The 24,001-nt window shown below is 35.5% G+C and overlaps 4 protein-coding genes across 13 annotated transcripts in view; 2 read left to right on the forward strand and 2 right to left on the reverse strand.

Annotated features, from left to right (window-relative positions):
• LOC143152827 (uncharacterized) overlaps nucleotides 1-4,207 on the forward strand; it is a 60,318-nt gene extending 56,111 nt beyond the window's left edge. The window contains exons 5-6 of one of the 2 annotated variants that reach the window (XR_012993643.1): nucleotides 685-1,413; nucleotides 1,505-4,207. Coding sequence is in view for 1 of the 2 variants with exons in the window: in XM_076323369.1 (XP_076179484.1) it covers nucleotides 685-1,227 (543 nt within the window). In the remaining variant the exon portion in view is untranslated. Of the gene's footprint in view, nucleotides 1-684 lie in introns of both variants that reach the window. The other variant, XM_076323369.1, reaches the window with a different exon arrangement.
• Nucleotides 3,371-6,872, reverse strand: Fdx2 (Adrenodoxin-like protein 2, mitochondrial Ferredoxin 2). Of its 3 annotated transcripts, none has more exons than XR_012993647.1 (5): nucleotides 6,450-6,872; nucleotides 5,802-5,914; nucleotides 5,357-5,489; nucleotides 5,143-5,258; nucleotides 3,371-4,767 (listed from the first exon to the last, which is right to left on the reverse strand). XR_012993647.1 is itself a non-coding variant. In XM_076323383.1 (4 exons), the coding sequence occupies exons 1-4, from the start codon at nucleotides 6,596-6,598 to the stop codon at nucleotides 4,677-4,679; spliced, it is 486 nt and encodes a 161-aa protein (XP_076179498.1). In that variant the 5' UTR covers nucleotides 6,599-6,867; the 3' UTR covers nucleotides 3,371-4,676. The 3 variants fall into 3 exon arrangements, 1 of the variants encoding a protein (XP_076179498.1); XR_012993646.1 differs by lacking the exon at nucleotides 5,143-5,258 and having other exon boundaries at nucleotides 3,371-3,928; nucleotides 4,476-4,767; nucleotides 6,450-6,867; XM_076323383.1 differs by lacking the exon at nucleotides 5,143-5,258 and having other exon boundaries at nucleotides 6,450-6,867.
• A 26-nt stretch (nucleotides 6,873-6,898) lies between these two features.
• Smn (survival motor neuron) lies at nucleotides 6,899-13,583 on the forward strand. 7 transcript variants are annotated; one of them, XM_076323376.1, is made up of 6 exons: nucleotides 6,899-7,051; nucleotides 12,339-12,521; nucleotides 12,651-12,765; nucleotides 12,905-13,202; nucleotides 13,330-13,400; nucleotides 13,460-13,583. In XM_076323376.1, the coding sequence occupies exons 2-6, from the start codon at nucleotides 12,438-12,440 to the stop codon at nucleotides 13,510-13,512; spliced, it is 621 nt and encodes a 206-aa protein (XP_076179491.1). In that variant the 5' UTR covers nucleotides 6,899-7,051; nucleotides 12,339-12,437; the 3' UTR covers nucleotides 13,513-13,583. The 7 variants fall into 7 exon arrangements, with proteins under 7 accessions (XP_076179491.1, XP_076179492.1, XP_076179486.1 ...); XM_076323377.1 differs by lacking the exon at nucleotides 6,899-7,051 and adding an exon at nucleotides 10,015-10,446; XM_076323371.1 differs by lacking the exon at nucleotides 6,899-7,051 and adding an exon at nucleotides 12,010-12,176.
• Nucleotides 13,584-13,656: 73 nt separating this feature from the next.
• LOC143152593 (katanin p60 ATPase-containing subunit A-like 2) lies at nucleotides 13,657-17,224 on the reverse strand. Its single transcript, XM_076322891.1, has 10 exons — nucleotides 17,162-17,224; nucleotides 16,996-17,043; nucleotides 16,936-16,938; nucleotides 16,627-16,697; nucleotides 16,266-16,445; nucleotides 15,749-16,025; nucleotides 15,411-15,579; nucleotides 15,224-15,336; nucleotides 14,531-14,727; nucleotides 13,657-14,235 (listed from the first exon to the last, which is right to left on the reverse strand). The coding sequence occupies exons 1-10, from the start codon at nucleotides 17,222-17,224 to the stop codon at nucleotides 13,899-13,901; spliced, it is 1,458 nt and encodes a 485-aa protein (XP_076179006.1). The 3' UTR covers nucleotides 13,657-13,898.
• Between the last annotated feature and the right edge of the window lie 6,777 nt (nucleotides 17,225-24,001).

Below are 24,001 nucleotides of genomic sequence, written 5' to 3' on the forward strand. Positions count from 1 at the left end.
GCGCGTATGTAGTTTCGCCCTCGAATATCTATTTCCGAGTGTTTGCAAACTACCGTATTATACGAAACGATTAACCCGAAAGTGAATTTCTAAAAAGAATTTTAGATTTAAATATACAAGACGTTCAACAATTTTCTATTGCTTTGAACTTGAACGACTCTACATATCGTAGACGGTACTTTTCGTTATGGCTCAAGTACAGTTTATAATTACTACTAACATTCCGTAATTGTACACAGAGATACATCTTTAAACATTACGATATAACATAAATTATTTCGTTAGATGGGACGATCCGCGTCAGAAAGAAATACTCGGTACCGTTGAAAAAATATTGAAGGTCACCTCGGTGTCTCGAAAAATACGAGATATTTGTTCATTTGGCAAACCATTGAGAAGAAAGAGGTCGATTAAGACCGACCGAATTGTCATTCCTGTATATTGAAGTTGATATCCCATCCTCCAGCTAAAAGGGCCGATTAAGTCGTTTACGTGAACCGCATTGAACACGGTATTCCCATCGATATCACGTTTACCGTAAGCACCTTTTAATTCCCATCACGAGTCCCCGGGCGACCCGTTACCTACCCGAGCGGCGAGCTCTCCTCGCGGACGCGTTTCCCAAGGCGGTTCGCGATCGCGCGATCGCGCATGCCTACTAACGTTGCTCATCCTCGTTTCCAGGAGAAGACGAACGCCGTGAAGGCGTTGGCGCGCGAACAGTGCGAGGCGGCGGTGCAATTGCAGAGACAACAACAGCTTCAACAACACCAAACTGGCCAACCGCATCTCCAGCAGCAACAACAGCAACAACATCGTGCCCCGTTAACGGCGCACCACGCTGGTTGTGCGACAAAAGTCGGCTCCCTGCCGGGACAACCAAACGCCAGCCACGCGACGCACGGCCGAGCGGCGCAATACCAGCACTATCATCACCACCATCATCATCGGCACGTGTCAATGTCACCGCCTCTGTCGCTCTCATCGCCGGCTCCAATGGCAGCGACGCACAATCACTTGAACGTCAGCAGTCATAGGAACATCGTCACGCCACCAGACACGCCGGGGGACAGGTCGCCACCGAGTCCCGGGAACAAGCTGAACAGGTCGCAGCATCTACCGCGAGAAGCCAGCGGCAGCGTCAGCCCTGGACTTCCAGCGGCCACCCTCGACCTCAGCAGTGCCGCGACCACCAACAGTCCACACGAGTTGTCTACTTTGGTCTAGACTACGAGTTCAGACCTCAGCAATGCCCGCGATCATCAACAATCCGCAGGAGGAGGGCTTCTCTACATTCGGTTCAGCCTGATCGAGACGCAAAGCCAAACGTTGATCCCCAAATCGTAACCCGGCAATTAGAGGACTAACGACAACTTCGTTGCTCGATACCGGACCGGGTCGCATCCGATGTTTGTACGGAGGAATTTTAATTCTCCGCGTTAGTTCGGAGATCGAGTGACTTTAGCGTTTTCGAGCTACTTGAATTCTTCGTGTTTTCTTTCAGATCTCTGATCGTTTCGGATTGCTACCGTCGTGACACCTAAAAGTGCCTTTTGCATTAGGGTGGAAGTTGAATGACACTAGAGACATCGATTCGGATGCCTGGATACTAAAGGACTTCGATGTTGTGGGTTAAGTTTTGAAAAGTTGCGGTTTATCGAGTCGTATCGTTGAAGCTGAAATATTGTAAAATTATATTTATCGGAGATTTTATTGCAAGTTCTGAAACTTCCGAATGGTTTAAAACGAAATTTGTGAACTTGATTTATCGTGGCAACAGGTGTTGGGGAGCAACAAGTGACCCTTTCCAAAGAATGAATTGCAGTAATTAGGCATTTACAAGAGACACGATAAATGTCTTAGAAATGATGAGCTTAAATTATAAAACTGAGCAAGAAGTTGACTTCTGATAAGCTTAATATTCAAAATTCTTACGAACAAAGAAGGTAATTTAAATAATACCGAAGTTGCTTGTGGACTTACGAAACAGAAACAATGCGATTAATTCCTCTATAATGGTCTAAAGGATGGATGTTTGCGGATCGAAAAAAAAAAAAAAAAACGACTAATTTATACCTGCATGGATCTTGCCATTTCTTTATTATTATTATTAATCATGCGAAACCTCTAGTCCTAGGTTACTTTCGTTTTCACGAAAGAATAAGATTTTCGGATTCTGACTATCGCGCGATCATGCGATTACAAGTTCATCGTAGCATACGTGTAAGAAGTTTACAGAGTTCAAATCTTGAAGTATAGAAGGCTGAATTGTTAATCAATAAACCATTAAGGGTATTGCATTGAAAAAAAAATGAAATTGCTTTTCATTAAACGAATTAAATATGTTGGTTTTTTATCCATATATATTTTTAAAATTTTGTTACAATTATCAGTTTAGTTTCATCTGTTTCGCTAAAAATGTCTAAAAATGTGTGTTATTTGTATAATGTATACGAACATTAGCTGTTGTCAAACTTCTGAAATTCTATAATTTCAGATTTGAACTTTGTCAGATTTATATCAAGTGTAAATCGTCTTGGTTCTACTATTTAATCGTTTATACTTATGTGTTTGTTCCTTTTTATGCAGGCTATAGCGTAATCACTTCCAATAATTACAGGTATTAAGTTGGAGACCGATATAAGTTTAGACTTAAATGCTTAGGATTATTCAAACAGCGATAAAAATACATTTTGCTGTATGTGCCCGTGTAAAAGACGACCAATTTTTTGTAGAAAAAATGTTTGTTAATAAGAATATTTTTTTTTCTTATTAATAGAGAATGTTTATTTTTGAATAGTTCAATATTATTTGTATGTGAACATATTTATATTTCCTAGTTAGGTTAAAACAAAAATGAAAATTAATGATGATTCGATGCACAAAACTCAAAGGACCATAGTTACTGTATTTCAAAGCAAATACATAGAATGATCTAAAAAACAAGAATCAAAGGATTTGCGAACATGTACTACTTGCAAACAAATTTCCAGTTAACATAGCTCAGTCAATTACGTTCGTCACAATAATTTGTTATTTTCTATTTTTATAAACGATTAATGTAATCTTAAGTAATTATGATATTTGTAATACCTTTGTATGATTATGTATCAAAACTTATACTAAAATAATTGCAAAAACAGAAATACAAATCGTAGGAAGGTTTGATGCTACTGACAATGACCTCTTCTCAGTAAAGCATTATACGTAAAGTGAAATAAGCTTTAATGAGACAGTTTTTGTCCATTTTTGTAAGTACATGTTCTTACGTTTTTTGATTCTTTTTTGTTGAGATTTTCCTCACTGTCTCGCTTCAATATTCTCATCCAGTTATTTTGAAATATTTTTGGGAAATCATTACTCAACAGGGTTAATGTTTACAAGACGTTTATTGTCTTTACAGTTGTCTGAATTACATGGACAAAGTTTGTACAATAGCAGATCGATAAAAAGTGCCGCAAGTACTTTATTTTAATTACGATTGTTTAATCGTCAGTAAATCACCTGACTCGGCCAACGAAACGTTTAAAGAAAAATCAATGATTTTTTACGAAATAAAAATTCAACAAGATCGTATTAGCTTTTTTACAAAGTATTAAGTTGATGTTTATAGACGTCGGATCAATGTATATGTACATAGTATATAAAAAGGTACAGAATATACAGATATATCACGTACATTCTGAGTTATATTTGAACTGGGCAGGGTAAGCGAATGAAAATATGTACATTTCATAACAACGCAATGTATACTTTATACCGGATCTGTAAGTAGTGTAGCAATAGAACATTTTACACGTAACACGCGACAATACATGAGTTAAATTATTTGTTGGGTCCATGTATAACATGCATAGTACAAAAGTGTTTTAGCTTTATGTACTGGTACTTACAAAATACCAATTTAATAGATGTATTCAGTATGTACCTAGTTAAAAAAAAAAATAAATTATTCTGATCACATAATAAGATTCAAGTTCAATCAAGTATGTAGTAAATTTTGTAAAATGTTAAATCCATTGAAAGAGTAAGTATTGCATTTTCAAGTGGTTAAAAATTATCTACAAAGAAAATGAAAAAAAGAATTAAATTTCAATTCAATGATATTTAATTCGTTGTTCAATTAAAGTTGTTAACTGAAAATGTAAACAATTTAAATAAACAAAAATTTTTCCTATAATTCCATTCCATTTAGCTACTAGGCAATACGTTTTTCAATTTTATAAACCGTTCGATTATGGCGTTGTTATTTGTCGTTATTCTAAATAATCTTTACCAAGTTTGTCTAAGAGCAATTTTATTTACAATGTTGGAAATTTAGAATGCAAATAACTATACAAAAATTTGATCGCTTAAGTAAATTAAAAAATATATGACATATTTTGATTTTAATTGTTAAAATGTACTAAAAACAAGACTCTAGTCTCTCTGTATTTATATTAGTTTTATACAGTGGCAATATACAAGTAACAAACCTTTAATGAATAGCTTGCATGTTTTCTTTTACTACATAAAAAATATTGCAGGTATGCTACAATATGTATGTATACCAGGTCTATGTTAAAAAATAAATTTGTTTATTTTATCCTAATCCTAATTTTAGGATTTTAATTCTAAACTTTCAGTGGCTATTGTTAAAATTGTCGCATAAATTTTTAAGGAGCTAAGACAAAATATCATGCCCTTGCGTCATTAAGCGTTAATGGAACATTTACTTCAATTCCATCTAGTTCTTTAGTCATTATTATCTGGCAACCTAGACGTGACCTGGAATTAATAATTTTATAATAATTATATGCACTTTGAGTATTTTATTGTAACACTTCGTACAACTTAAATATCATAGAAAATCTTAGAATATTTTAAATATAAATATGAGTTGTTTATTTTTTTTGATTGGCCTATTATTTTTGCCATAATGCTAACAAGAATTCAGTATTCAAACATTTGGAACTCATATTTCACTTATAATCTATTTTGTAGTTAGTGTTTAATAAAATAATGTATCAATAAATATGTGAACATTTTCTATCAAATTAATTAAATAGATTTTGAAATTCAATATTGTAAGTAGATGAATATAGACATTCAGATTCCAACAAATGTAAACTTGTGAATAGAAAATTATGAAAATTTATTCACCTTGTTGATCTTACTTCCATGAGATTTAACAGAAAAAAATGTAGACTGCGTAAAGGCACATATTTGGAAATATCCATTGTTTAGAAGACTACTTAGCAATAAAATCACATTGATATCTTTAAGTAATAAAACATGAATAAAAGTATGATAAAAAAATATATTTGTATTCTAAAATGAAATAGCACACAAAATTGTTTTACTATTTTTTACTTACGTGCTTGTTAACTCGTATGCTAAATCAAGCATATCTAATTCTTCATCGGATGGTTTATCAGGAATTTTGTCGTACACTTCTTTTGACAGTATTAAATGACATGTACTACAGGTCAATGTACCTTCGCATGCACCTACATAAGTTTCATAATGTTAATTATATGTAATCTTCCTTAGAAAAGGTAGTTTATTAGTTTAATAAAAGTGATTAATATATAAAAAAAAAAAAAAACTAATTTGTACAAAATGATGTTTAGAAGTAAATATCGTATAAAGCACACCATTATTTTTTAAATGAAAGACATATGCAAAATAATGGGAATTTAAAAAATTGATGAACATTAAACAGATAAAGAAAATATATTTGTTTTTGAAATTGTGCTGTTTATGTAAGAAAGTTATATAATCTTTATGACAAGAAAATAACAAAAATAATGTAAACTTACCAAAGCCATCTAACTCTATCGCATTATTCACAACAATGTCCAATATACTATCGCCAACTTTTCCTTTTGCTTTGATTCTTTCTCCACTTGCTCTAACAAATGTTATATTTACTCTGAAAATAAGAATATATTGTTTTCATTACGCAAGTACACTAAAGTATCATTATATTTAAATTATAGTTTATTTTAAATGGTCACTATGTTACAAGATTTTTTAAATGTGAAGAAAACTATTTTATTATTTCTTTCAATACATTTCATTTATCTTGTCTTTGTACAAAGTTTTCAAGCTTACTATATTTAACTTTCTCACTTCCATATTATCGAATTTATACTTTTTTGAACCCTGCTTTTATTTTAAAGGAAATGTTTCTATATAGTATTTTCCGTGACATTGTTATGTTTATACAAGATTATTGTTATTGTCACTTCTACTAGTATTATTACAAAAACTGTTTTGTAGAAGATGAAAAGATACCAATTCTTTCTGTATTATAAATGATGTATTTCCATAATGGGAAATGCCATCGAAAAAATTTATGTAAATATTTCTTTCATTTTTTGTATCATACAACCTCTTCATATTCCTACACCTAAACCTAAGACTTGTAAGAATATCCACGAAGAAAAACAAATGAAGTTACTTACTCCTCTTTTTCTAAAAGTGGTTGCGTAGTCGAAGTTTTTCTTATTGGCAGCAATAACGGCAACGCGGTGTCATTCTTATATTTTGAATAATTCGAAACCACGCCAAGAATCGATCTCGATAATCTTTGAAACTTATTTACTAACGCCATTCCACTGTCAAAATATCATAAGTACAGGATTAATGTCACAAATAACCGTGACGAAATCACGGAAAATACAAATCAACTGAATCGAATTTCAAACAAGAACTATCACAATTTCTTTTAATACGACATTGGCGCACTTCTTCGAACAGCAGGTTATGAAATATTTCCTAACACGTGTGACGTGGCCAGAGCATGTGCCATAATGATGATGATTTTCATGCTTGTCACCAGAGGGCTACGAGTAGCAATAGCAGCACCGTAAGTTTTACAAGGAGTAGGGTACATACAGTATTGCTCGTCAAGTTGGCGCAGGCCCGGCCGAGTTTCAGTATTGTCTGTTCAGCTGTCATGTAGTTATCCCTACTACTTTCCGGAACTGCTCGCAGAGCCCAAGCTTTCGCGTTATCTGCGATTTGCAATCGTCGACTCAGCTATCATGTCATCGAAGCAAAAAAAGTACAATTTATAAATTGTTTACGTTATCATTATAAGATTATCATAATCGAATCCATGAGGATTTTATGATAAAAATGATACCAAATACGGTGTAACTAACGAAGTATCAGGGAGAGGTATAAAAATAGATGTTATAACACATATGTACTTAAATTTCTGTACACGAATACTATTTTTGATTATAATAATCGATTAAAAATTGTGTATGTACGTTAATAACTTTAGGTTCTATTTCCGCCCACACTGCCAAGTTGCTAAACGTATGATCGATTTCTTCTTCTTCTATTCCACAACGTGGTCCGTCAATCGGGTCATCCTCTTCTGATGCGGCCGACTCTGCTTGCTCGCATTCCGAAATCCATTCCTTTATTTCTTCAAAGGGAATGCTTACCGTGAATTGTTCCGAGCGTTGTTGAATATTGACTTTAAAATCCTGTTCTTCGAAACTCTCCGTTGTAGACGGTTGACTCAAAAGTTTCCCCCACGAACTTTTAATGTTCGCCGCCGTTACTTCGTTCCACGATTCGCTAATTAAATCAATACAGTCTTTAATATCGTAATCTGCATAAAACTGCCTAACTCCACCATAATATTGGAATACTCGGTGAAGCAATTTATACCGAAACAGTTGTTTACATTCGGCAATCACACCTCGATCCGACGATTGAACGATCGACGTCCTATTGGGTGGTAAAAAAATGATTTTGACCTGAGAATCGTCCTCCGTTTGTTGAGAGAGTACATCTTCCCAACCGCTGTCGACCAGTAGTATTACTTTTCCCATTCGTCGCCCCTGTGCCTGATGCTGCCACACAGTGGGCATAAAATGATTGGTGTACCAATCATTGAAAATATCTTCGTCCATCCAGGCATTATATTGACTTTTATACACCACTGGCAATATATGTCGACAGTGCTTCAATGCTCTCGGATTGGGGTACTTATTGATAAAAAGCAGTGGCAATTTATGCGTGCCAGTGATATTGGCACAAAATGCTACGGTAACCCGTTCCGTTTTAATTCTTTTGTCCTCCGTCAGTCGCTCTTCGTCGGCCAATATTCTTTCCGGAAGGACTCTCCACATTAAGTTCGTCTCGGTCATATTATAGACATTCTCTTCGTAGACGTCTTTTTGGAATAATATTCCCGCCAATTCGTCCGTACGTCTGTTTGTAGACGATTCGTTCGCTTCGGAGCCTTTTTTACGTATACCCCTACGTCCTATACCGTGCCTCCTTTTGAAAGATTGTAACCAACCGCGACTTGCCGCAAAATTCGATGTACCACCGAATTCTTCGTGCAACTCTTTGGCTTTTTCCTGCATAATACTATCCGTTATCTTGTCCCCTAATGCTCGCCTTTCCAAGATCCACGTGTGTAGCCGTGTATCTACATCTTTATATTGCACTGTGGGCCTTTTTTTGAAATCCATGGAGTTCAATCTTTCCGAAATTTGCCGAAGCGACGCTGCGTTCTTTCGATATCGGTATATGGTCCTCTTATTAACACGATATTCAGCGGCAAGTTGAGCAACAGTTGCACCGTCGTTTAACTTCTGCACAATCTGTAGACGTTCCCCGAACGAATGTTGCTGCATTTTTCGTTTCGGATTCAATGCCATGATTTTAATTAATTACTTTCACTGACTTTGCAAACACACCAATAATACACAAATATAGTACTGTCCCTCAGGCTGCACAGTTTCTGTCTTTCTAGCTGTCGCCTTGTTATCCCCACCACTTTCTGGAACTGGACGAGGATGTAAATGTATTTCACTTGCTCTCACTTTCTCACTTTGTTCTTGACGACACACGGTTCAAACGATACTGTTCATACTACTATATCAAGTGCACAGAAAGCGCTAGGCGCGTTCCGTCTTCCGATTGGTAGAACAAGATCGGTGATACGTACAGTATTTTCTCGATAAATGTGAAAGCCTTGGGACCAAAATTCACATTTATGAAGAACTCTACACCTCTATCGGCATTTCGTCGACAACGACGACCATAGAAAAGGACAGGAAAAGAAAAAGAAAGAGGGATCGAACGTCGAGGTAGTCGCTGAAGTTTAAAGGCCTCTTGATCGCTTACAACATTAATAGAATCGCATATTTTTTAATTTTCTTTTCACGAAATCTTTATTAACATATTTGTAAGGTCTTCCCGATTAAAATGAAACCAAACGTGACATAATTTGGGTGATATTTACCCGTTTGGCAAGTGATATTGACTCAATATTTTTCACTTATTAAATAAGCCTCTCTTCTATTTGTACTACTTATCGTAGTCAAACAACGCGATCAAACGTAACTCGGAATCGGTAAAACCTGTTTTTTTTTTCGCCTTTATCGTTTAATAAATAAGTAAATATGATCTAAATTATATCGTGTTTGGTCTCACTTTATTCGGAGAGACCTGACAAATATAGTAATAACATTTTCATTAACAAAACACCAATAATACAAAAAGTTCATTTTTTACCAATATAAGCATTTATCTTATCGGCTAGTGTTACATTATAGTTAACTTACGAGCATCGTGAGTGTCACAATCGCTTGACTGGTTCCAAGGGAGAACCCCCCTAGTAGTGGGGATAAACTTTTCACATTTATCGTGGACCTCGGTTTCACATTTATCGTGACAATACTGTATTCTACCAATCGGAAATCGAAACGCATCTAATGTCTTCTGTGTATCCGTGGTAGTTGAACCAAATCGTTTGAGCCAACCAAGTAGCATTAATTCGGTCCGTTTAAGGGGAACATGGCACGTCAAATGTATCCTCTTCTCTTTCTCGGCAAGTTGTCGCTCGGCTGAAGCGCTAGATGGCGTTTATAGAATCACTGTCACCGATTGTATGAAAGAGCGTTTCGGACTTCTGAAACGTCTAACCTTGACGTGACTAACCTACGAGCGTCGCATTGTATAAATCGTTATAAAATAACAATGTTCGAGCAATAGCTCCGCGATATTTAAAGGTGACGATAGATTAACAATGCAATGAACCGATTATTCCTTATTAAATATGTATCACTGAGCTTCGAGAATGAATTTCGATAGATATAACCTACACGCGTTTATACCATCTAGTGTTTCAGCCGTGCGACAACTAGAAGCTTACCGTGAAGAAGAAGGGGTAACGTGAATTGAGCCATGTGCCCCTCAAACGGAACGAATTAATGCTGCCCAGTCGGTGACACTGATTCGGGCGTAGGTTTCACGCTACCCCTTTTCTTTCTTGGCGTGCTTGTCTAAGACACTTGGTCTAGGGGGCCTTAATCAGTGGGGCGCGGAGGTTGTTCTTGACTTTGATTGGCTCGTATACTAAAATCCCGAATATGCACCAATCTAACTTATCTTTATCTTGTTTAATTCAACCACGATTATCAATCGCAGGTTATTATTAAGTATATTTGTATATTATATTTTTGTATTTTTTGTTTGTATTATATCGGTTATTTTTTTATATATTTTAAAACATATTTTTTATGATTAATTTTAAGATACATATTTCGATATGCTTATGATAATATATTAATGCATTTTGTACATAATTTGTTTTTCATCGACAATATAATTATAAGAATCTGTGTTTCTTGTGGTAGTTTATTCTTTCTCTCGTATTATTTTAAATATTTAATCACGTGTACACCTTTAATTTTGGTGTTCTTGAAATATCCGAATATTTTATTAAATCTCCTGGTAGTGCTAAATATGTTAGTAAAAATTATTCATTCCTGCCAATCCTTTTTTGCATAAATATATAAACGTAAATAGTAATTAATCTTTAAATTTAAATTTAATATGAAGATATGTGTAATTTGAACTCAATAAATTTTTATTTATAGTTGTAAATAAACTATTATATATTACAGAAATTCTTTGAGGATTTTGTATAATCTAGCCTGATTAATACCAAATATAAATAAATATAAATAAGTAGTAATCAAACTATGTTATAAGAAGTTCTGAAAGAGTTTCAATGTAAACAATGATTGTTTGTGAACTTAGGAAAAGAAGTTTCTTTTGTGGGAATATTTTCAAGAAATTCTTGAACGCAATAATATGTTGCCTTTCAAGCCATATGACAATTTAATTCACAACAACTATTTATTAGCTCCATTCTTATTTACAAAAGAGATTTTATCAATATCTGCAGAAACAATCCTACAATTATGTCACCTGTATTATGACCAAAAAAAAAACAATTAAAAACACAAGAAATTGTACATTAGACTATTATAGTTATTTTACTGGTAGACTATCGCAGGGAATCAACTAGACTTTACATTTACACAAAAAAGAGTTTATACAACAATTACTTGCTTACCAAAAAAAAAAAGAAAGAGTAGCGCTTTCAGGGTAGAATTTTGAAGAAAAGTAACTTTCAAAAGTATCAAAGTAGAGAAGTTTTTGTTATTGCAATATCAGCTTTATTATTTTTGCTAGGCAAATCTATGTTGTTTATTGCTTCAAGTTTATAATACTTTCTTTTGTAATAAATAATATAAGTCTGACTCTTCAGATTGACTATAATAAAAGATTTAAAAACATATAATAATACCTTTGTTTTGAATTTATCTCACTTTATCAAGAACAGACAGTAAAGTTTAAAACACTATTTTAGATATTAGTATTGTACAAATTTAAATATTCTGTTTTTTTATTGTAAACAAAATCATATCGGAGATCATATTAGTTAAACATAGTATTTTCATAAATACAGTTATTGATATTTAACCTCTTTATTTATTCCATGTATATTTTAGCAGTGCTGACAATCAGATAAAATGATAACTAATCAAAATCATGCAATATGATTTAATAAACTGTGTTTTAAAAAGTGATATTTTTAGAAAACTTTTATTCATTCTCTATTTTGTACTATATATTTGTATATTTAAATAATTTATACAGTATATTTTCTAAAATATATCTAGTGATCAATTGAAAGAATTTTTGTCTTTATAGTTTGTCATCGATCTTAGCGTAGCCATTGTTTACAGTTTGTCACATTCGAAGAGATCTAACAAATTAATTTTTCGAAAATAAATTTAATATTTGGATGAAATTATTTGAATAAAATGGCGGATGACAATGTGCTTTTTATCCGGAGAAACGGAAATGTATGGTAGTTGTTTTCAATATTGGATCGAGGTTATATTTTCTTATAGCTTGTATAAAATGAATTATTGACATTTGCAATTATTTACTAAAATTTATATTTTGTAGAAGAGATGAAATAATATGTTTGAATGCATTGCACAATACTTATTTGTGTTTCTAAGGGTACAAATGAAGATAACGAAGATGTTTGGGACGACAGTGCGTTAATAAAAGCATACGATAAAGCAGTGAATTTAGCAAAGGAGGAAGCTGCCAAGCGGATGGGCATGGAAATTCTAAATTCTCAATCGAAACAAAAGTCACAGAATTCTAAACAATCTCGACATACAAATAAATCATATAAGGTCATAATATTACAATATTGGAAGTTCGATACGAGATACAGTTTTAAACTTATCGATTAAGGACTTAAAACTGTTTTGTTTATTTTATCAATTACAATAGTAACTTACATGTGTATTTTGCCTGCATAGAAGTGGATCGTTGGGGCGCCTTGCCGTGCAGTATACTCAGAGGATGGGAAAATTTATGAAGCTATAATATCAAAAATCTATGAGGGTAGCAGTACTTGTATTGTGAAATTTGTAGGTAATACTTCCAAATTGATTATTTTGATCAGAATTGACAAAAAGAATTTGCTGACAATGCATAACAGATAAATTTAAAATCTGTACAATATTTCATTGTATAGATTTCTGAAACAGTGAAACTTGTTTCAATGTTTCAGGATATGGTAATACAGAGAAGGTAGATCTGAGCTCCCTTTTAGAATCAGAAGGTTTGCAAAGTCAGATAGCTCAACAAGATGATGCTATGGCAGAAAAAATTGACGAAGGAAATGCAGGAACTGACAAAATAAATTTTCCTATAAATACAAATTACAAAAAATATAATAGAGAAAAAATGGATTGTGAATCTGAGGAAATAAAAGCAGAAAAGCATCACTCCATGCCTGGACCATCTTTCAATTCAATGGTAGATATGATGCCACCTGCACCTCCCTTACCACCTCAATTGATGGCTAAGTAAGTACAAAGATTGTGATTTTATACCTGTCAGTTTATATTATATTAGAAAACTTTGCATTGAAATGTAATGACTTTGAATTTTAGTCAAATAATTAGATGTAATTTTAATTAAAAAACATTTCAGGCTTCCAGATAATGATGCAGATGCACTTTCGAGTATGTTGATGTCATGGTACATCAGTGGTTTTCACACAGGTAATTATTTTATGTTTATATTCTGTATTAGTTATGTTTTTAATCGACTTCTTTTGCAGGTTACTATCATGGTATGAAACAAGCGAGAAATAATCATGAAAAAAATTGTTAATTCTATAAACATTTTTTATTCGAAATATAAATTTTATAAATTAATACAATAGTAATAGAATTAGAAATGGTCATCGTGTTCATTTATTTATTGTCAATTGATAGTAAATACGTTAATAATTTAAGCCACAAAAAACATTTTGTACTTATTTTTATTTAATCGTTGAAAATAATATTACACAAAGAATAAACATTACATTTTTAAGAATAAAAAAATTCGATTTGTTATAAGCTTTGTATGGGCTTTAAAAAGAAAATTTAAAAAAATTAAAGAAGGTCATTAGGATCTATTTTCACATACTTATGAACAATTACTATTAGATTATTCAACTTTGTGTTCTTCTTGCGACTGTACAATTACTTCAACGATTTTTGCCATTCAATATGTCAATAGAAGTGTTCGGTTGTTGGTTTTACCCATTCTAGGGCTTTAAACAAATAATCCAAGGTTGTTATTTCGTAGTTGGGTTTAAACTCGGTTAGTATTTTACTTTCAAGATTTTCCCAAGTGGGAGTTTCTTGGAATATCCATGCTTGTTTGCAGAGCATTTTTATGTCAGCGCCAGAATAACCTTCCGTTTGCTGAAGTATTTTCTGCATATTCTCCGAATATAACGCCTTTTTAGAAAGATAAGATTTGAACATATGAAATCGAGTGCTTTCATTGGGTAATTCAATGTTAATACGTTTCTCCAGACGTCTTAGTAAAGCTGAATCTATGTTCCTGATAATACAAAATTATAAGTGTAAGTGATGTTCTTAGGATAGTTTAAATGTAGGTGTAGATTGATCGTCATATACACTATTACATTCGGGGCAAAAAATATTGATTACTGAAGGACATCGATTGGTTATCCCCAGTTTACATATCTTTTAATCATACTACCGTCCTATACTCGTGCTATTGCCGAATTTTCACTTGGCTGGTTGCGTTTATGAGATAGAAAACGTAATCTGCAAGTACACGTTTTCTTTCTCTTAAATTGAGAAATAAGGAATGGAATATTACTTTTACTTACGAAGGGGAATTAGTAGCAGCCATCAGTACGATGTTCGAATTTTCAATAGATACCAATCCATCTAGTCTAGCAAGAATTTCAGCTCTAAACCTTCTTGCCGGTTCGGATATACAGACATCCGTTTTCGTAGCTATCCAATCTATTTCATCGAAAAAGATAATCGTGGGCGATTGTTGGTAGGCAAGATCGAAAAGAACCTGTTCAATTTAATGATGTATGTTATAGAACAGTAGCCTACATTATAGCTTTTTAAAATAAATATTTCCAAACTATAGGTGGATGACAATCAACCTACGATTCAAGATTACTTAAGATACTAAAATTGTCTATGATAGCAATATTTTTGTTACTTACAATATTCGTAAAACTAGGATTAATTAAATATTTGTTTATTTTTACGGCCTTACGAAACTTAACGTAGTACAAGATTAATATAAAACGTCCGCGTAAAACTATAAGCGTCCTTGAATAGTCCGTTAATTTTGATCCGGCTATAGTAGGGGGTCACAAGTCAGGGAGGCGTGTAATTCCCCCTATGTGTTGATCTTAGGATGACAATATCATAGGCGAATGAATTCTACCCGTCGTTAACGGTGCAAGGAAAAGAATTTATAATTGTGACTTTATTTATCGATTTATTCTATCTTTGACTTCGAAGTTATTAGTGCGATAGAAGGGCGAAAGTAAACATACACGTATATACTTCTCGGAGTCGCCTCGCCATTTACTGACCAACGAGCTGGCTGTTATATTGAAAAAAGTGCAATTGCACTCCGTTGCGGCCGCCTTTGCTAACATTGTTTTACCTGTTTATCAGTGATTTTTGTGAATCTTTTATTCGTTATCTTAACAACCTAACGAAGAAATGATCGTGGCTTACCTGTACCGGGTGGGCCGCAGAGTAGAATACCATTCCAAGGAGAAAATTTATTATTAAAGAAAATAGGGTACTTTAAGGGGTACACGACGGCTTCCTTGATGGCGGTTTTACAATCTTCGAGCCCTTTTACGTCATCCCAATGAACGTTCAAATTTGTCAACACGACTTCCTACGCAAACGCACAATTTAAAGATTTTTAAATTAATTCTCTGTCCATTAACGAAAGTAATAAGTATTTTATCTAGCTACTTCTAATGAAAGAAATAAAGAGACAACTTATAAAATACTTGTTGCGCGAGGGTCGAATGTTTGAAACATTCCATCTTCGGTTCACTTACTTTCAAGATCATTTCAGCTATCGTGTACAATTCGGAATTTATCGGATACAGATCTTCGATAGACTTGGCAATCTTACAGTACGATCGTTCAGGTGCCGCCACCGTTCGATTCTCACACCCGCTGGAAGAGATCGGTGTCACTGTTATTGCGAGACCGATATAATTATTGGAATCTGAATTCACCGTCTGCTGCAAGGTTTTCTCTTTTCCAGCTTCATTTTTATTAGCGCTCTTGTCATTTTGTTTGCTCTGTATTTTGGTCTGTTTTCTGTTCTCTCTGTAAAGTTCAACATTTTAATCTGTACGACGATAGTTCTACACTTGTTTTTATTTCAAAAAATATACAAATTTTTTGACATTTTTTTGGTTTTTCATGCCTTCAGATATTGTTGGCGCCATTTACATTATACAAACGTGGAAAATATAGTTAATAAAATTCGAGGATTATAGATATAAGAGTTCACTTGAACACAAAATGGCGGCCTACATACTTATTAGGTAATAAATATTTGCTTACATTGGATTCGTGTTATCGAGAGATTCGATCTTTTTACACAAAGTGGGGTATTTGTTGAATTTTATGTGGTAATAACTGTCGTATTCAGTGAAAATCATTTCCAGGTCAATGTTATCGCAAACGCGAACGTCTTCGGATAATTGAGCTTCTGCTACGAGCATCGCAGAAGATTTTACGTATCTGTAAAATTTCCATTTATTATTTTTTATTTATTTTTTAAATAATTTCAACAAAAATGAATCCTAAGTATTTATATTTATGCAATTGAAAAACAACCGGAACAGAACAAAAACAATATCATCGGTGCTAAAAGAATTTTAACGAGTTCATCGTGTAAATGAAATTTCGTAAAATTACAAACCCATAATTTTTCAGATAAGCTGCTATAAGATAAAGATGGTGTCGTTGACGTTCTCGAAGACGTTTCTCTTCCTGTTGAGGAATTAACACGTCCGTTATAAAATTTTTATGCTATATTTGCGCCCAAGCGAAAATTTCTTTCAAAAAGGTTTCGTGGAAATAATTTTGTAACGCCTTTCTTCAATGTTTTCTTTGCACGTACTTGAAATACAAATATCAATCTCTCGATTTACACACAGGGCAGAAGGTAAGATTAAAAAGAGCAGCCGAACGACATCAACAACGTATAGTTCGCAATAAAACGTGTTACCACCTTTAACATCGAAAAGACATATTATATACGATTACACTACAAAACAATAATATTAACATCCACACGAAACAGTGTTGATAAATTTTCTCTTTGAATAATTTCTATCTACAAATTAACGATGTTAAGAATAAAAAGTTTCGGAAACGTTCGCGAAAATTCGTTGCAACTATCGGGACGAACACGTGATCCGATAATCATGCGAAGATTCGAGCGTTTTGTTTACCTTTTTTCGCAGATTATAAAGAACATGATCCGATACTCCGTCCATCGTTAAACCGTTATTCATAGTGCTCGAAGAAATTTTGTAATTTAACGTACACGCAAAATTCTACTAATTAATTTCCGAAGGATCGAAGGTTTTCGCTCATACCACTTCTCGAAGGCTGCTTTCGAGCAAACACAACCGATCCGTTGCTACGACAACGTCATTGCCCGTGAGGGTCGCCACTTTTACCATAGCAAGTGGGGGGAGACGTGTGATACGCTATGATCATTGTTTTCGCGACTTTGCGATGAAAATATACAGTTATTAAATAAATACAGAGTGTTGTGACACGATATTTGTCGGTAATAATACGTAGCGTCGATTGATGTGATTTTAGCGGTTTCTAACCTTCTGAATGGAATTAATCAAAATTAAATAAACAAATAGACAATAGAATGTCTATGGTAGGAAAGAATTTTTCTTTATCGTCGGAGCTAACAAATGCATTCAAAGTGTTCAAACAGAGTGCTCTGTGTGCAGTTAATAACTACGTTTATTCGCACGAGGTACCAGTGATTCTAACCCAGTCGCCGATCACCGAGTGTTCGAAAGGGTCACCTTATTCGTACGATGCGAAGAAACAGGATGAAAAGGATGTTCAATAACATGCCACGACGACACGGTGCGTCAGACGTACACAATAAAAATAGGTCGACTGGTGTCGGAATAATAGTTCCTGAAGGATTTTTGCCTGCGCTGGAAATAAAGGCGAACAAAGAGCCCGAAAGACAAGAGAAAAGAAGTCGAAGAGCAGTGCGCGGCCGCGCTGATTGACTTTAAATGCAGAGGTTCTGACGGCTCGTTTCTCGTCGATTGTTCCCATAATTGGACGATAATGTCGGGCGACAATCACAGGTGGCAAAAATCCAAACTGTTCGTTCGAGACAGTTTCGTCTAAATCGTGTTACGCCATAATTAGAAGTGAAATCGGTGAACGTGGAAGGTAATTTACACTGCTAGAAATGTCAACAACCGGTATGTATCGACAATTTGAAACAATTTGAATCTACTAGCTTCGAAAATTTTCAAAATAAATATATAAATGATTATATCTAAGGGAGATTGGACTCGGCTCAATTTTCGATTAGTTTTTCTTTAGGTAATATTATTTCGAACACGATTCTTTTAATTACGACAACTGAGACACCAAGTTCTTTACCTACATACTTCTATGGCATACGACATAGAGTTTTCGAGGTTAGAAATTATCGATCTCGTTGAATTCTTGATATTATAGTATTTCGTAGGTAGAATTTAGAAAAGCAGAGTTTCTTTTCTCTTAGAGCTAGAAAATTTGTTACGCGAAAAATGTCCAGAGTCGATTCAAATCAAATCTAATACCAGAAGATCGAAATTGTTTATTTGCCTAGACTCGTTTACAGTCTAGCGGAGAGTAGAAACGATGTTCCGTTGTAATAGCGATTGAAATCGTATCGCAGCGTTAGTAACGAGTATTTCACTGTTTAGTTGCAAGAAATTTCCATTCTCGTCGCTTCGCTCCGCGTCGTTTCCTTCGATTTTATCATCAAAGCGAACAGGAAACATTTCCGTATTTCCCTCGACCGGCAAGCATTTCTCAAACGTCCGTCGTCGCAGTTTTCATTTCTGCTTGTCCCCGCGTTAAAGTTAACGCATTCTTTCTGTACCCTGTCCTCTCTTTCCGCTCTTGAAGATCCACGGATCCGTTGTCCTTGGGTATTTTAAACTCTTCGTCGCGGCAACTAGCCCCCGGATACTCTTCTCCGTGGACGTTACGAGGGTCTCGAGTTCCCTGGGGCTTTTCTGGACTCCTCGAAACGATATTACGGAAAACGAATACGAAGATGGATGATCTCCATACGAGAAGCTCGGTCAGCAAAAACCTAAGAAACAACGGGGCCCATCGGCTCGCACGAACACCCTCGATGCCCGACCATTATTTCTCGCGATAACACTATTGTTCTTGTCAGGATGCGTCGTTAACGCTCCAGGGGAAATATCGCCTCCCTTGCGTCTGGTTTACGTCAGTTTCACGATACTTAAACTGGAAGACGTTACTTTTTCGTCATCCATTCCCTCCATTCCATTTTTTCTTTCCATATTGCAATCTCCGTGATCCTTTGCTCTATGTAATAAAAATTGAAACGTTACCTTCTCTATATTTATTACAATTTTGGATCTACCTTAAATTTTTCCAAGTCGATAAAGTAATTCTACAATAAATGAATACTCGACGTAATAAAAATTGAAACGTTACCTTCTCTATATTTATTACAATTTTGGATCTACCTTAAATTTTTCCAAGTCGATAAAGTAATTCTAAACGAACACTCGACGTAATAAAAATTGAAACGTTACCTTCTCCACTTTTTATTACAAATGTGGATCTACCTTAATCCTCGCGATAGCCTCTAAATCGAATGTTGAACGTCTTACTATGAAATCCAAAAGGCTTCTCCAATCGTCCAGTCTCAGGAACGAAAACAAATAACATCTCGGAGTGATATTAGAAACCGATAAGAGGATGATCGCTTTTCCAAGGGCCATTCGTGAAACTTCTTCATCGCGGGAATCGCGCAAATCTTAAACGTTTGCATCCACTCTATCTTTGGCAAACTTCCACCTACCTGCTGACGTTCTGCAGTATCTGTCATCACTGCATCTAAGGCAACGGTTGCACTACTTTTCACGGTTACGGTTTCGAATTTACACGATGGTTTGCTCTACGAACCCGAATCGGTTCCTTTTCGATCGGGCGGTGTTTCGATCGCGTACAGCTCGGCCAAGCGAGACTGCGCTTTCGAATGCGCATGCGCAAACCGGTGAACGCTATTGGCGCGGAGACTCGTCCCCCCTCCGCTTCTCATTCTCTGCTCTGGGTGGTGGAAAGTAGAACAATCGCACGTGATGTGAAACACTCTTCGTTTGAACAACTTATCGAACACAGAGGAATGTTTCTTCTTTGACGAAACCGATGTAAAAGTGTGACAAAATTGATAGGTATTTGTGTAAAGTGCGCTATAAATTGTACAAAATTAATAATTTTAAATTTACTTTCCTTAAGAAATTAATTTCCATTTGCCTCGCTTTTGTAGAAAGTTTCGAGCACCTTTGGACACAAAAGTATTTTCCTTCCAACGAAAAGGAATTTTCGACCGAAGCTCGGATGTAAACATGTCTACATTTTGTCCACAAGAAAATAAATCACACGATTGTTGGTACGGTTTCTTACTTACCTGTTGAGATCGAGTTTCGTGTTACGCGCGTTTAACACGTCCGCGAGAAGAAGGCTGCGTTTGCATTCCCGATGCGATTGCATTCACGATGCAAAAAATGTTTTCTTCGCTGATAAAATATTTGCTCCGACGGTTACGTCTGTATTCTTTTAGAAACGAAAATCCGTGCAGGTAACTACGCGTGGAACAATTTGAATATCTCGACGTTAAAATTTCCAATTTCGTGCAATTCGAACGTTTAAATAATGCAACGTCGAATCCGTGCGATGTAAATTTCTTATTATCGATCGAACCGGAATCTAACGGGAACGTGGAACTTGGAACACTTCGATCGTCTTATAGACTTCCGTTGGACTTCAATTTTCAAACGACGGATCGAGCAAGGACGAACACAATCGTTATATCGAATTTCGATAGGTTTCCGGTCAACTACGTTAATATTTCATACGATACGTATACCTGGTGGAATACTCAATTATTACCTGGCCGGATGTTGAATTATTACCGTTGCCGTTAATTAGCCACAACCGATCGAACCGGTTACGTTGCGTTCTCTATCTCGAAGTATCGCGTTCTCGGTTGTCATTAAACCTATTATCGTTTATTTTCGTTTAAAGTTCTCGCGTAATTGGAGACAATCGAACGACGTGGTTCGAGCCCTGTTACGTCAACGTCGCAAATTGACCCGGGATTAAATTTAACGCGGAACGGTAGAAAAGTTTGGTTCTTATTTTCAGTGAAACGTGTTGAATTATTCATTCCATATTTCAACGGCGGATATACGAGCGCGCTTCGTAAAAGTTACGTAGTCTTGAGAAAAATCCGCAGCTAAATCCGTTCTGCATTGTAATTTTTAATTCGCGAAACCTCTTGCGTTAATATCTTCGGCTAATTAAGTCAACTGCAGCCGCTTGTTCCATAGGAGCGGAATACGTAAGAACGTTGGAGTCTTCGCGGAGGGAGCTTTACGTATTACGCGTATTCAATTTAATATCGCATTCATCGGGACGACGTGGAATAAGAAGGATCGTAAATACCAAGCTAGCCGGTAATAAAGGGATTGAAAATCCATTCACGGGTCGAAAGTGCTCGGGAAGATGAATTATCTTCGAGAATATTTTTCGTTTTGAAAAGAATCGATTTGGAACATTCCTCGTGCACGATTTCGTACTCGATTAAGCACGTCCGATCATTGCTCGTTGTTTCTACTTGCGTCAGCTTCTGCAAATCGTTATTCCTCCACGTTACTATTTTCTAATTGAAACCTTGTCCTACGATTTAAGTTTATCGGTGTTATTCGACGTCAAGGTCGGTCGCAAAAATAAATTTTCTTTTTGGAAACATCGTACGAGTATTTCTTTGAAATATTTTCAAGAATATATATTCGAACGTACGAATGCGGATTTATCCTTGGTCCTTGTGTTCGGTCTTGTCGAGTCTCGCACGATATCGCGGGCGAAAGGGATAAATCAAATAATACTTTATCACCGTCGAAGTTTATAAACACCAACGCAAGTAGAAACATCGAGCACTGGTCAGACACACCGGTCGATTCCACTGCACGTGTACCCGATCAATGTTCCGACTCAATTTTCTTAAAAACATTTCGATTTATTTTCCTACGAAGAATCTCCCGGATTGTTTCACGATTCTTCTGCTCACCGTATTCGAACAAGTCGGTTATAATACGAGCACTCTGTACACGTTTCTCGAACGATATCGAGGTGTACCGACACAGTCGATCGTTTTTCATTCCTCCGTTCTGAAAAATGTGCTTCTCTTCGTTCAGAGGCCACGCGAAAGACGAATCTCGATTCGAAACCGATTATGCTAATAAACGATGGAATTTTCGAGCCGGCTTCCATCGACTTTGACCCGCTTTCGAAAGCGCTTACGTCAATTTTAGATAGGGGCCGGATTCGAAATAAAAGTAATCGGGAGATCCCGAGCGAGAACAGAGTAACTCCATTTCCCAATCAATTTTGATTTATGTCCCTTCGAGCTACAGCTTCGCAAAATTGCTTCCTTTCGCCCCGTAGAATCCAGAGAATGGAACCGTAGGAGGTATTTCAACATCGGGATCGAGCCTTTTTCCGTCGCGAGCGTAACGTTACGCGTGGCAACCGAACCGGCAGAAACTTTCATCCGTGGAGTTTAAATCACAATTAGAAACTTTTCTCGCTCGTTGCATTTTTTATTCCTCGCCTTTTCTACCTTAGCGAAGAAGTGAATTATACAGCTACGGTGTTATACCCTACGTGACTTGTCCTTTTTATTGTTTTTCGTGACGTTCGAAGAACGAAGCAAATTTTAACGCGCGATACCGAGAAACTTTCAGTTCTCTCTTCGGATAGCTTCGATCGCGAGTAAACGATTATTTATTAGTTAGAAGCTACGGTTCGTCGTGTCGAAGAAATCGTACTGAAGGTAATAACGTGTAACTTAAAACGAGAACTGTATTTTTCTCGAAACGATCTCCGAAAATATAGTGTCCTAATATATACGAACGAGGATATATAAGAAAAGAAAACGAATCGAAAGCAACACATGCGTAACGCCACAAATCTTGTTTAAGGTTATTTGTGCTACGAAACTGCTGTGTACCGTAAATAAACGAAGTTGTTCTCCTGTAAGATAGATTAATCCTCTTATACAAGAATCGGAGTTTCTTATCTCGTTTGTGTTCGACGAAGCGTCCACCAGGATGAAATTGCAGATGAACTGGGGGATGTTGCCATTGAACAAAAATTTAAACATTACAGCGCGTAAAGTTTCCTTTGGGTAACTCGAGGATTTCTCGGGAAATTGTGGTCGTAAGTACAACTCAAATACGATATTACATTTATACAATTTTTTCTATTTCTAATACCATATTACATTTATATAACTTTTTCTATTTCTACCAAGACGCTACATTTATACAATTTTTTCTATTTCTAATACGATACTACATTTGTATAATTTTTTCTATTAATTCAAAAGAAATATCGGTTTGAAGAAAGTTCGATTTTTAAATCTTTAGCCTTCTGAGCTTCAGACGCGCACAGGTATCGACACGAATCTTCGGAGGCAAGTATTTCACCAATTCCCGTTTTATTGCGAAGACAACCTTGGTGTTTTATGTGTTTCGTAATCTACCTTTTGTTTTTTCTAGGGGAGAAACGCCAACATCTCGTTTCCTTACCGTCTTTAGGTTTCTGTTCCTTTATCCTGTTAATTGCGCGTCCTACGTTTCGCGGGATGAAGTCATTTGTTTGCAGGGTACCCTTGATGTGCTCTAGTTCTCTGTTTTATTGATGTGTTTTGCAGATGCTAATTGCTTAAGGAAATTGGTTCGAGGTCAGAGCTTTTTAACAATGAACTCCGAACGTCGGAACATTTCACATTGAAATTTCGAAGCGAGTGCTTTTTGATATTGAACTTTTAGCTCCGGAGTTTCTTTAACATTGAACTTCGAGCGCCGGAGCTTTTTGATATTCAACTTTCATGGATAAATCTTCCTGACATTTTACAGCCAAGGTTAAAGCTTTTCACCATTGAACTTCTACGGGTACAGTTTTTTCACCGAGCTTTCAAACATAGA

The sequence above is a fragment of the Ptiloglossa arizonensis genome, chromosome 11 (assembly GCF_051014685.1).
Source record: "Ptiloglossa arizonensis isolate GNS036 chromosome 11, iyPtiAriz1_principal, whole genome shotgun sequence".
NCBI classification, from domain to species: domain Eukaryota; kingdom Metazoa; phylum Arthropoda; class Insecta; order Hymenoptera; family Colletidae; genus Ptiloglossa; species Ptiloglossa arizonensis.

Coding starts and splice junctions, on each gene's coding strand:
- Fdx2 (XM_076323383.1), bottom strand. CDS start 6,598: ATGGCGTTAGTAAATAAGTTTCAAAGATTATCGAGATCGATTCTTGGC. Junction 5,915..6,449: donor CCACTTTTAGAAAAAGAGGA/GTAAGTAACTTC, acceptor TCTTATTTTCAG/AGTAAATATAACATTTGTTA. Junction 4,768..5,356: donor GCATACGAGTTAACAAGCAC/GTAAGTAAAAAA, acceptor TATTAATTCCAG/GTCACGTCTAGGTTGCCAGA.
- Smn (XM_076323371.1), top strand. CDS start 12,135: ATGGCGGATGACAATGTGCTTTTTATCCGGAGAAACGGAAAT. Junction 13,203..13,329: donor CCACCTCAATTGATGGCTAA/GTAAGTACAAAG, acceptor AAAACATTTCAG/GCTTCCAGATAATGATGCAG. Junction 13,401..13,459: donor CATCAGTGGTTTTCACACAG/GTAATTATTTTA, acceptor CTTCTTTTGCAG/GTTACTATCATGGTATGAAA.
- LOC143152593 (XM_076322891.1), bottom strand. CDS start 17,224: ATGAATAACGGTTTAACGATGGACGGAGTATCGGATCATGTTCTTTAT. Junction 17,044..17,161: donor TTTATAATCTGCGAAAAAAG/GTAAACAAAACG, acceptor GTTAATTTGTAG/ATAGAAATTATTCAAAGAGA. Junction 15,337..15,410: donor CTGCGGCCCACCCGGTACAG/GTAAGCCACGAT, acceptor ACTGATAAACAG/GTAAAACAATGTTAGCAAAG.